Source organism: Cololabis saira, chromosome 4 (assembly GCF_033807715.1).
Source record: "Cololabis saira isolate AMF1-May2022 chromosome 4, fColSai1.1, whole genome shotgun sequence".
Lineage (NCBI taxonomy): Eukaryota > Metazoa > Chordata > Actinopteri > Beloniformes > Belonidae > Cololabis > Cololabis saira.
Window position 1 is genome coordinate 16,287,644 of NC_084590.1, and position 13,250 is coordinate 16,300,893.

Here is a 13,250-nt window from a genome sequence, read left to right on the forward strand (position 1 = left end):
GCTGAAAAGTACTCGTTACTTTCAGGTCTGCTCTTTTTTCTTCTTCCCTAAAATCCTATTGGACACAAGCTGTTTTTGTCAAAGGAGGAGACCTATCACAGTGCACGCTCTCCACTGGGATGTACGTAAAGCAGAAATACGTCAAGCCTCCTCAAAACGATACCGCCAAAGTAGCCTGCGTTTGTCAAGACAGAGCCGCAAGAAGTCAAGACAGAACCGCAACAAATAATTTATAAAAAATATAGTAATTTACTGATGTGGAAAATAAGAAATTTACTCTTACTCTTACTTAAAGTAAATTAAAAAGCATTTACTTTTGGATACTTAAGTACCTTTTAAAAGCAAGTACTTTTCTACTCTTACTCAAGTAATATTTTGACTGAGCTACTTTTACTTGTAACGGAGTAAATTTTGACCAGTAGTATTTGTACTCTTACTCAAGTACTGGGGTCGAGTACTCTGTCCACCTCTGGTTATATGTAGAAAGTGATTGATCATTTTCATGGGAATAGTACGTCTTGTCGGATCTCTCATGTACGTGTGTATTCTTTCATGACGAAATGTGTCAATAGTTTATCTAAAAACAGATTATATTGGCTCTGGAAAACCAGTTTGAGTTAGTTTGCCTAAGAAACTGCATTTAGAGTCATCGTGGTGAAATGAGCATGCAGATGTTTGATAGAAAGCAGCTCGGCTTTAACCTTTCATAGCGCTCTTTCGAGCTGAAGACTAAAAACAAGCTGGAGGGCTACTTAACAATTTATTGAATTTCATACAGAAAAATCTTAATTTAGGCTTTTTTGCAGTGAATGTGATTGACTTTGATTGGATCACCATGTAATTGTATACAGTAATGGATTCCTAACTTGATCAATGGTTTTAGAGCCTCCATTACACTTTAGATGAGTGGAGGCGAGGACTTTAACCGTTTTTTTTTTACATTTAGACGTGTGAAATCTATTACTTGGAGTGCAAGGACAACTTGAGGCCAGCAGATGGCAGCATTGTCTTCATTTTCTTCTCTGAGTCCAACACTAGAAATATAATCATCAGAGTGAACGATTTCAATCAAACTAAGATGCAGATTTTGACTGATCCGTTTTTATCAAGGACCAGAAGACTGTCAGGCAAAGTATCCCCACATGAAAACTGCTGCAGTCATCATGATGAGGGCGTTAACATTCACAAGGTTCTTCCACAGCGGGTCCTCTGTGATGTCAGGCATCTCCTGCTCCTCCGGTTCCGGTTCTTCTTGTTCAGGAGCCGGTGAGCTGCTATGCAGCCCAAAGAAACCAGCAACCAGCTGACAGATGGAAGGCTTTTCTTCTTCGGCCACTGAAAGAGAAGATGGGTTTGTGCTTGGATTTATTTTTAATATCTTTGCAAGTGTGATGTCCTTTCCTGCTCACCAACAACAGTGTTGTTAAGTTCTGTCCCCCTCCCCTTATCTTCTTCCTGGGCTCTCTGGGCTTTTTCCTCTAACTGCAAGTCCAGATCTTTCCTTTCCTCTTTGGAATGACGAAGACTGAACACCAGCCGGTGGAGCTAAGAGGAGAAATTGAGACGGTGGTTTTAATTTGCACTTCATCTTTAAAGGTTGTTGCTCTGCAGACAGGTGTCAAAAGTATTCACATTCATTACTCAGAAGTATAGATACTAGAGTTTAAAAATACTCTTGTAGAAGTTGAAGTATCAAGTCAAGTAAAAGTATAAAAGTACTGGTTTAAAAACTACTTAAAGTATAAAAGTAAAAGTAATGTAAGGGAGAAAAAAGCCATTAAGGACAAAAGCCATTGAAAATGAATGCATCTTAGTATAATGCAAATATATTAAAGAACCATATATGTGTACTATTGAGCATTAACATGTGTTTCAGAGAGCAGAAGATATGATGACTAGTTGCCTATAAGTATTGTAATGGTGCAAAAAGTCAAACTTCAGAGGCATGTTATCATTTATCCTAACCTTTATTGGAATGTACATCCAAGTTTAGTTGCAGGAATCTGAGGGAACGGATGTAAGAACAAAACTGGACAAGAACATCTGAAACAACCACAACCAAATTCACTCTATCCGGATGGTGCAATTTAACTGGATAGTTTTTTTTTAAAGGCCGAAATTAAATAGAGTAACGAGGCTGTTTTTAAAATGTAAAGATAATTGTGTGAAAATGTAAGGAGTAAAAGTAAAAAGTTGTCTGAAAAATAATTACTTCAGTGAAGTATAGACAACCAAAATTTCTACTTAAGTAAGGTAACAAAGTATTTGTACTTTGTTACTTGACACCTCTGTCTGTAGATGAGTTGAGCGTGTCACTTACATGCTCATCGGCTATGGGCTCAGTGCAGTAGCTGACTAGCAGCACCAGCACTGTCGTGCAGGAGAAGAGTATGATGGCAAAGTGCAAGTAGTGGACTCCACAGATAATGAAAGGGCACTGACTGGGGAAAATGCAGTTGCCAGAACCAAACCAGAATTCCAGCCCCATCCGACACAGACCAATCGCCAGGCCGCCCATCAGGCCCCAGAAGGCCCCCTGGAGGCAGAGGAAAACGCTTATGCTCTACATGCAGTACTTGAGGGGGGATGAGGGGGGATGGCATCCCCCCTGAAATAAAAATGGTCAAAATCATCCCCCCCTGTAAAACTGCCATCCCCCCTTTCCATCCCTTATGTCATTTCATCAATGAATGTGGTTTTACTGCTATTTCAACATTTAGAGTCAACACCAGAAAAATAACTTATTTGACAATTTTCACCTGTTTCAAGTAAATTTTCACTTGAAATAAGTAGAAAAATCTGCCAATGGGACAAGATCTATCTTCTCATTACAAGCAAAAAAATCGTGTTCCACTGGCAGATTTTTCTACTTATTTCAAATGAAAATCTACTTGAAACAGGTGAAAATTGTTGTTTTTTCCAGTGATGAGTCTTGTTTTAAGTGTAATGAGATTTTTTTTTTACTAAAATTAGACATTTTAATTAGAAATAAGACAAATATTCTTGATAAGATTTTGAGTTTTTGCAGTGATCCATTTTACTTATCCTGTGAAGGACAGAGTCATATTGATAAGTTCAGAAAACTGTTTTTTATTTTTGTGTTTTGATGTATTTGATGTAAGCCCAGTGGATATTTAAAGCTTACAGAAGGCTGCATTTAACTGCTGCTATGTCATTCCTGCAGTATTTCTGCAGGTGTTTTTGTCAGTGCTATTATTTGTAATATATTATATTATTTGTAATCAGCACAAATGATCTGTCCCCATATGCCATCCCTCCTGATTGTTTTTTACAACTTGAGTACTGTCTACATGTATGATTTTGAAATCCATCATCCATGCAGGCACGTGTTTTCTCACCGCTTCGTTGACCCTCTTAACAAACAGAGCCAGCAGAAACACAGCGGCGATAGGGGGACCCAGGTACGAGGAGATTGACTGGATGTAATCAAACAGCTGGCCGCTCTGTGCTGCCTGGACAACTGGAATCCAGCAGATGCTGATGGCTACGATGCACAGAACCCAGACTCTGAAGAGGAGGAGAGCCTTTCACACGTCAGCGTCGTCATATAAACACACAACACGGCGACGCCCATGGTTTACTTCTGGTTACCTGCCTACAATGATCAGCTCACGCCCAGAGGCCCGCGGCCTGATGCGGGTCCAGATGTCCATGGTGAACAAAGTGCTGCTGCTGTTAAAAATGGAGGCCAAGGAGGACATGAGGGCAGCCAGCATCACGGCGAGCATCAGGCCTCGCAAACCTGGACAGAGGAGAGCGGTCGAAGGCTATGAAGGATGAGATGTGACAAGTTTGTTTGTTTGTTTGTTTTAATATCTGTCCAGAAGTAGTTTTTACTTCTTACCGTTGGGCATGATAGTTACCACCAGCTTAGGATAGGCGATGTTAGAGCAGCCCACCTCAGTCCCACAAACCTTCTTACAGATCTCTGGGACCACGCAGCCAACTTCATCTGCAGGTGGACACAGCAAGTAAGGCAGGTTTATTTCTATAGCACAACTTTACAACAATGTGAAGTGCTTTACTAAGACGTAAATACAAAAATAAAAAGTATGATTTAACATTTTTAAGAAGAAAAAAAAAAGAAATATGAACAAAACATAAAATCTGATAAAATCAGTACTTAAAGGAGCTTGAGGCCGGATTGTGGCAAGATTTATGAAAAAAAATCCATATACATTTTAAGTTTTCTAGTAATAATGTCAGATGAAGCGTTCCAAACCCAAAAGAATGATTCCTCTAGTGTATCTCTCCTTTGCCTTGAACAGGCTGTGTGCTGCAAAATGTGCTGCAATTCGGTCCCGAATTTCCCGCGCTGCCCTGCGGATTCGACGTCACATGACGCTGCATGTGCGTTCTCCCCGTTCTCCTGTGCCGGCTTCACTGTTGGCTGCAGTACCCCCGACGGCTGTCGTGGTGAAGGGTGGCGCTAGAGAGTCTCATTTCTTAAAAGGAGCCTCATGCTCCTTTAAAATACAGTATGATTAAGTTTATAAAAGTACCAGTGCATATATAGAGCTTCACTCAAAGGCAGCTGAGAACTTCAACCTGGACTTAAAAACACTGAACGTTTCAGCTGATCTGAGTCTTTCTGGGAGTTTGTTTCTGACATGTGGAACATCGAAGCTGAATGCATCTTCTCCATGTCTGGTTCTGACTCTGGGAACTGATGAAAAACTAGATCCAGGTGACCTGAGTTCTGGAAGGTTCATACTGGGTCAGGAGGTCACTGATGTGTTCTGCTCCTGGACCGGACCATTCAGAGCTTTATAGACCAGCTTCAGAACTTTAAAGTCCATCCTCTGATGGGCAGCCAGTGTAAAGAGCTCAGAGCTGGACTGATGTGGTCCACTTTTGCAGCAGACTTATGGATGAGCTGCAGTTGTCTTACTGACCTTTTAGGTAGACCTGTAAAGATGCTGTTACAATAATAAAGCGTACCAGGTCCTGCTGAGACATCAGATATTTTAAGAGACATCCTCTTCAGATACTTGAGATGGTTGTCTATGAAGAAGCCTGTAGCTACTTTACATCCAAATGGCTACATGTGTAAGAAAACTTCTGCTAAAAATATTCCACTTAAAGACATTCAATGTGTTATCAAAAACTTGCATTCACCGTGTTTAAGGTTGCTTCTCATTTGATTTATGGGTGTGGCAGCTTCTCCCAGCAAGCAGTTTGGCAGTGGTGGACAGTAACGGAGTAAATTTACTTGAGTACTGTACTTAAGTACATATCCAGAGGATTTGTACTTTACTTGAGTATTAGATTTCTTTGGTACTTATTACTCTTACTTGAATACATTTCCAAGACAAATATTTTTACTTTTACTCGAGTAAATTTCTAGGAAGGCTGAAAAGTACTCGTTACTTTCAGGTCTGCTCTTTTTTCTTCTTCCCTAAAATCCTATTGGACACAAGCTGTTTTTGTCAAAGGAGGAGACCTATCACAGTGCACGCTCTCCACTGGGATGTACGTAAAGCGGAAATACGTCAAGCCTCCTCAAAACGATACCGCCAAAGTAGCCTGCGTTTGTCAAGACAGAGCCGCAACAATTAATTTAGAAAAAATCTAGTAATTTTCTGATGTGGAAAATAAGAAATTTACTCTTACTCTTACTTTTACTTAAAGTAAATTTAAAAGCATTTACTTTTGGATACTTAAGTACCTTTAAAAGCAAGTACTTTTCTACTCTTACTCGAGTAATATTTTGACTGAGCTACTTTTACTTGTAACGGAGTAAATTTTGACCAGATGATTTGTACTCTTACTCAAGTACTGGGGTCGAGTACTCTGTCCACCTCTGCAGTTTGGTGATGATGTACACATTTGTCCAGCAGTCAAAGGACAAAAGTGAAAAAAAAAACAAACTGACAGATCATGGCATTTAACTTTTGGATCCATGGGCAGGAACCATTTCAGCTGAGGCTGAATTTGGTCAGCTTATATGGAATATGGTCAGGAAGTGGGTGGACAAGCGGAAAAATACAAATTGTGATCAATGCAGGGTACTGATAGAGCAAGAATGGATCTCAGAAAAACCAACGCTGACTAGTTGTGTATTTGCCAATAAAACTTTTGAAATATGAAATGCTTATAAATGTAATTTAGTACACTAAGGAACAACACAAACCAAGCTTACTGACACAGCAACTTCTGCAGAAACCAACATTTGTATCACTGCTAACAGTTTTTGGCCATATTTGTAATCAATATTCTGCTCTCCTGAGTTGCAACAGATTACTTAGTGTACATATACATTAATATCAGTTATGTTAAAGATTTGCCCAGCGAAAGGTACGGACAGGTATTATACATGAAGCCTGAATTCAGTCAACACTCTCTCCAAAGAGCCAACCAGCCTCACCAGATCAGGTTTTTCGTTGGATTTGCCGGCTTTGTTTTAATGGGGTTTGTCGTGTTATGCCCATGCCACACACCTGGATAGAGGATCCTGCTGATCATGCCTGGAAACACCATGAGGAACATAGGGAGCAGTTTGAGGTAGCCACACAGGATACAGCCGGCCTTCACGTGGGTGATACTGCGAGCTGCAAGGCACCGCTGTACAATCACCTAGAGGAATGCATATGTATGGACACAGAAATATAATGAAATATAAATACAAATTGAAAAATTATTTTGTAAGATGTTTTGATTCAGATTATGAATCTGCATCTTGAGGTTTGGGGTTATGAGCAGTATACAATATTTGATCATTTTGAAATACTTTCCTGCGGCTCCTTTTTAAATTTATCAGCTTGAATTTTGTTGCTTCAGATTAAATCACAGTTATTTCACCCGCAGTAGCTAGTAGTTTGTAGTCATGACGATTTTCAAATGTAGAGGCATTGTAGTTCAATAATCAAAGAACCAATAATGTGGGAGTAAAGTGCTTTCTGATGCTCTTATGCCGTTCATGCTGAAAAGCTTTCATAACTGCATACTGACATCCCAGTTAGCACCATGTCATGGGATTGTCCATGTTAATAAATATACCTTCTGACAATCCTAAAGTTTATGTATTGAGATTTTATTTAAAAAGAGTTTCCAATTGTATTTTATTTTTGATAATTTTCCATGCTTCTGGTTCTTTTCTGAGATTTAAAGAAAAAAAATGTATGCACAAACAAACCCACTAGGGTTGCCACCCGTCCCGTAAAATACGGAATTGTCCTTTATTTGAGAAAAAAATGTTGCGTCCCGTATTGAACTAATACGGGACACAATTTGTACCGTATTTTCATTAACTTTTACACCATATTCTAGTTGAATTATTAAAATAAATTAACTTTTACACCATATTCTAGTTGAATTATTGAAATAAATGAACTTTTACACTATATTCTAGTTGAATTATTGAAATAAATTAACCTTTACACCATATTCTAGTTGAATTATTGAAATAAGTTAACTTTTACACCATATTCTAGTTGAATTATTGAAATAAGTTAACTTTTACACCATATTCTAGTTGAATTATTGAAATAAATTGACTTTTACACCATATTCTAGTTGAATTATTGAAATAAATGAACCTTTACACCATATTCTAGTTGAATTATTGAAATAAGTTAACCTTTACACCATATTCTAGTTGAATTATTGAAATAAATTAACTTTTACACCATATTCTAGTTGAATTATTGAAATAAATTAACTTTTACACCATATTCTAGTTGAATTATTGAAATAAGTTAACTTTTACACCATATTCTAGTTGAATTATTGAAATAAATTAACTTTTACACCATATTCTAGTTGAATTATTGAAATAAATTAACTTTTACACCATATTCTTCACCTGTAGGCTATATTACATCTTGGCTGATGTGGACATACAGAGCATAGGAGGATATTTCAGTTGCTAGTATGGTTGTCTGTCTGTACAGTCATGCAAGTTCAATGCTATTAAAGCACTTTAAACTTTAAATCAAAGCATTTTGTTTTTTCATATAAAATAAACACATTTTTATTCAGTTTAGAAGTTTTGGGGCTTTTTTTTGGCTCCTGCGCTGCTGAAATCAGGGCGTCCCTTATTTCTATTTCTGAAAGGTGGCAACCCTAAAACCCACACACTCTCACAAACTCTTCAAAACACTTTGCAATTAAATAAAAATGAAACTATTTCTTAATTTCAAAGGCGTTCCTACAAGAGGCCTGTTAGTAGCACACACACCTCCTGCACTGAACCCAGATGCTTGTTTCTATTTCTGCAGTATATTATCTACAAACCCACAGGAGACATTCACCTGGTCCGAGCACCAGTACCAGATTGATCCTATGGAGATGCCAAACAGCACGCCGGGCCAGGGCAGGTCCCCGGTGGTGGGGTCCCTCAGCAGGCTGAAGGCGTCCTGCCGCGGGGTGTAGCAGTGGGGGGAGATGTTGTAGCGCTGGACGTCAATGGAGGACACATTAAAGGGTATAGCGGAGCTGTATTTAGCAAGCAGAGCGCTGTAGCCCCCAACTTCAGCAAAGGCTAAACGTGAGGAGGAAAAAGTAGGAGTTCGTCATCATTTCATTGGAAATTAATCTTGTCTTGTGACAAATGACAGTGTGTGCATGTGCATCTTTTTTCTTGGTCTGTACATGATCTACAGCTTCCTTGTTTGTCTTATAGCTGATGTGAGTCAGGTGCTTATTCAGGCCAAACTGCTGAGTGGTGATGCACCACCTCACAAGTGGCTGAGAGGGCTGGTTTCTCCGCCACCTTTATTGTTTACGTCTTCTTGGACTTCCACCTACACACAGGGATTAGACCCAGATCTAATGATTCTTGGCCTTTATTGTTAAAGAGTAAGATAAAATCAATCTCTAAGCACATGAGGGGTGGGGAGTCTTTCCTCTGCAGCCTCAGCGTTCTTTTACCTCTGCAGGCAAATTAATGATTATAAATCGAGGTTAAACTCTTTCCGGCTGTGAAGCTGCTGAAGTTAGAATAAGACACACGGGAAAGACTTTAAGACAATGCTGTAAAGTTTGTACTTACAGAATCCTGTGAGAACGAAGGCCCCCACAATGATGACAAACGTCTGAACCGTGTCTGTGTACATCAGAGCTGCCAGGCCGCCTAGAAACACACGGTCCAAACACTTTTACCAACAAATCTGATCCTGAACATTAAAGTGGGGCTCATGTTGTCCTGTTTGTTGTCTTGACTGTAAGAGTTTGAAGTCTTCCTCAGTGAAGCTCGGTGTTGATGTCTATCAGAGCTGGACTTTTCAAAGCAGGCCTGTCTTCTGATTTGAAAGTTTCAGCCGCTCAGACGAGTTTATCGTCCAGAGGTCCAGGCTTTGCAAAGAATGACGGGTTCCTACAAACTAAGATGGTGGAGGCAGTAATCCAAAACTTGAAGCTTCAAAGTTAGCGTGGATCAATCAAACAGTGACATCATGATCTACATGGTCTATGCCAGAGGTCGGCAACTCAAAATGTTGAAAGAGCCATAGTGGACCAAAAACAAATATGTCTGGAGCCGCAAAAAATGAAAAGTCTTGTATAAGCCTTAGAATGAAGGCAACACATGCTGCATGTTTTTATATTAGTTAGAACTGGGGGGAGATTTTTTTTTTCATTATGCACTTCGAGAAAAAAGTCGAAATGTCGAGAAAGAAGTCGAAATGTCAAGATTAATGTTGAAGTACAATCTTGAGAAAAAAGTCGAAATGTCGAGAAAAAAGTTGAAATGTTGAGAAAAAAGTCAAAATTTCGAGAAAAAAGTAAAAATGTCGAGATTAATGTTGAAGTACAATCTCGAGAAAAAAAGTCGAAATGTCGAGAAAAAAGTCGAAATGTTGAGAAAAAAGTCAAAATTTCGAGAAAAAAGTCTAAATGTCGAGATTAAAAAGGAAAGGAAAAAAGAAAAAAAGAAGAAAAAAAGAGAAAAAAAAGAAAAAAAAGAAGAAAAAAAGAAGAAAAAAGGTCAAACATTTTTGAAAAAGCTCCAGGAGCCACTAGGGCGGCGCTAAAGAGCCGCATGCGGCACTAGAGCCGCGGGTTGCCGACCCCTGGTCTATGCTCATTAAATTTACATGAACTCGAGGACGTCAGTATGTCAGCCTCAAGATTATTTCAGGGTCTTCCTGCAGAAAACATCACGTGTGTAAAACACACATTTCTATTTCATATAAAATTCAGGTTCAGTAAATATTCTGCATATACACAAATTCCTACATTAGCACACACACCTGTAACTGTGTACAGAGCTGTGATCAACAGGAGGGCAACAACGGCTATGTAGATGTTCCACCCTAAAGCCTGCTGGATAAACACGGCCCCTGAAAACATGTCCACCTGCAGAGAAGGGAAGAAAGAAAGATGGAGAAAGCCAACACACATTTTGTTCTTGTTTTACTTAACAGTGTGTGGTCAGAGGTGACTCACCGAGATCTTGGTGAAAATGTACAAAAACAGAGAGATAACAGACAGGTAGAGACTGATCCGGGTCCCCCCGAACCTCTTCTTCAAGTACTGCGGCATCGTGATCACCTAACGTGCACATCATTAGATCACATCAGTGAACAGTTGTGAAACAGCTGTTTGCCGTTGGTCTCAATGATGGTGAAGGTCTTACCCCAGCTGTGAGGTAGACGGGCACGAAGAGCCAGCCGAGCAGCAGCACGATGAACAGAGCCTGAAACATCACCAGACACAACAACAGATGGTACGTTTACATCTTTAGACCTCATAACCGGCGCAAAGTTGGTGAAACACAATGGAACAAGGTGACTAACGTTCCACTCGAACCCCCCTACAGCAATGCCACTGGCTGCCCCGGTTCCTGCCAGGCCCACAAAGTGACCACTGCCAATGTTACTGGCAAACAACGAAGCTCCAACCTGCACAGAGAAACACACCAAAGACAGGTTTTAGCAGAGGTGTCAAAAGTATGCACATTCATTACTCAGGTAGAAGTATAGATACTAGAGTTTAAAAATACTCCTGTAGAAGTAAAAGTATAAAAGTACTGGTTTTAAAACTACTTAAAGTATAAAAGTAAAAGTAATGTAAGAGGGAAAAAAGCCATTAAGGACAAAAGCCATTGAAATGAATGCATCTTAGTATAATGCAAATGTATTAAAGAACCATATATGTGTACTATTGAGCATTAACATGTGTTTCAGAGAGAAGAAGATATGATGAGTAGTTGCCTATAAGTATTGTAATGGTGCAAAAAGTCAAACTTCAGAGGCATGTTATCATTTATCCTAACCTTTATTGGAATGTACATCCAAGTTTAGTTGCAGGAATCTGAGGGAACGGATGTAAGAACAAAACTGGACAAGAACATCTGAAACAACCACAACCAAATTCACTCTATCCGGATGGAGCAATTTAACTGGATAGTTTTTTTTTTAAAGGCCGAAATGAAATAGAGTAACGAGGCTGTTTTTAAAATGTAAGGAGTAAAAAGTACAGATAATTGTGTGAAAATGTAAGGAGTAAAAGTAAAAAGTCGTCTGAAAAATAATTACTCCAGTGAAGTATAGATAACCAAAATTTCTACTTAAGTAAGGTAACGAAGTATTTGTACTTTGTTACTTGACACCTCTGTGTTTTAGCCTGCAGAAACTTAAAGTGGTACAGCAATGACTATTTATCATCAAGGCATTAAACAGCTTCTTTTCGTTGCTGCTCACAAAACCAGAAATTGACAATTTTCTACCTTTTTTTTCATCTTTTCCATCTCAGATGCGATGAGGTGCTTCTGAGGTTTATTAAACGTTCACATGAGGATTCAGCAGACTAGGCTAAATAAACTATATGGATATCTTCCAGGATTAAAACATTGTTGTGTATTTATCAGCGTGTCACCACAGAGCTTCACTGAAGGAACAGAAGATGACAAAGTGTTCAGGACAAGAAGACGAATCAGGAGAGTAAAGGGTCAGGTCCCCTCAAGTTGCATCAGCGTTCTCAAGGGTATCTGAAAGTTGTCCTGGACTTCTCTCAGTACCGGTTTAAGTGTTTGATGCATTTCAGAAACCATAGAAAATACCGTATTTTCTGGACTATAAGCCGCTACTTTTTTCATAGGTTTTGAACCATGCGGCTTATACAAAGGTGCGGCTATTCTGTGGATTTTTCTTCCACCGCTAGGGGGAGTGCTAACCGGAATTAGAATAAAAACTAAGACAAAATAAATGCAAAGAAGAATACGCTACTTCTTCTTTAGCAGATAGAAGTAGAAGCAGATTTCAAACAGATAAATAAATGAATAAATACTGGTTATTTTCTCTTGGTTCTGTCCCGTTTTAATCAGCAAAGTTGCTGCTGTGTTAAAAGACACTGTTAGGAAAGATCTATTTAGGTACAAACATGTACATCATTTACAGTTCAAAATCCTTCTGTACATGTAGTATATATCTAATCTAACAACATAAATATCTGCGGCTTGCATATCTTTTTTTCTAAATAGAGCTGATGCGGCTTATATACAGGTGCGGCTTATAGTCCAGAAAATACAGTAGATTTTTTTTGTCTTTTTATCTTTGGCATTTCTGTAAGGAAAAAACTAAAAGTGTTATATTTTTAAGCCAAAATCAGCAGCTATGAAGCTTTTATTTTATTTTAATTCATTTTTGTTCTACACTGAACTCACCGGTAACCACGTCATCGTACGTCCTGCCAGGAAATATCCCCCCACTGTCGCACGATTGGTCCGAAGCATGGACTGGAACACAACAACATGTGATTATTCTTCCTGCTAATAATATTCAGACATCTGATGAAGAGACTCGGTTAAAATCACTCACCCAAATGCCGACACCGATAACCATGAGGAAATATCCAATGATGACGCTGATGTCTGCTGGATTGCTGATGGCCACCTTTTCTGATGAGAGATTCTCCATCGCTCCACTCAGATGTGACTCTGTATCACCAAATAAATGAAAAATGTTCACTCCAAAGCTGGGTTAAAAATATCTGCAGGTTTACCTGAAGTTTGCTGTGTTCTGCAGAGCCACCTGCACATGTACGTATGATGGAAAAAGCCGGGCAGCAACCTCAGGGTGGTCAGTTGAAACGAGATCATCGGTCACTTGTTACATTGGGCACATTCAGCAGTTTATTTATTAGCGTAATTATTAACACCAGAATACTGAAAAACAACATTCCAGCCATGTAGTTACAGTGTTTCAATGCTTTTACATCGGTCACAGCAGCATTGGTCCCTTTCTATGCAAAAACAGCTTTATTCTGTCTCCTTGAAGTCAAAAATGTTA

At 39.1% G+C, this 13,250-nt stretch overlaps 1 protein-coding gene across 1 annotated transcript; it reads right to left on the minus strand.

The window, feature by feature from the left end:
- Nucleotides 1-753: 753 nt before the first annotated feature.
- On the minus strand, nucleotides 754-13,011 carry slc5a2 (solute carrier family 5 member 2). The gene is made up of 16 exons (XM_061719000.1): nucleotides 12,964-13,011; nucleotides 12,780-12,898; nucleotides 12,626-12,697; nucleotides 10,758-10,862; nucleotides 10,598-10,657; nucleotides 10,408-10,512; nucleotides 10,212-10,317; nucleotides 9,014-9,094; nucleotides 8,274-8,503; nucleotides 6,462-6,597; nucleotides 3,866-3,973; nucleotides 3,613-3,763; nucleotides 3,360-3,528; nucleotides 2,321-2,536; nucleotides 1,410-1,545; nucleotides 754-1,335 (listed from the first exon to the last, which is right to left on the minus strand). The coding sequence occupies exons 1-16, from the start codon at nucleotides 12,998-13,000 to the stop codon at nucleotides 1,124-1,126; spliced, it is 2,043 nt and encodes a 680-aa protein (XP_061574984.1). The 5' UTR covers nucleotides 13,001-13,011; the 3' UTR covers nucleotides 754-1,123.
- Between the last annotated feature and the right edge of the window lie 239 nt (nucleotides 13,012-13,250).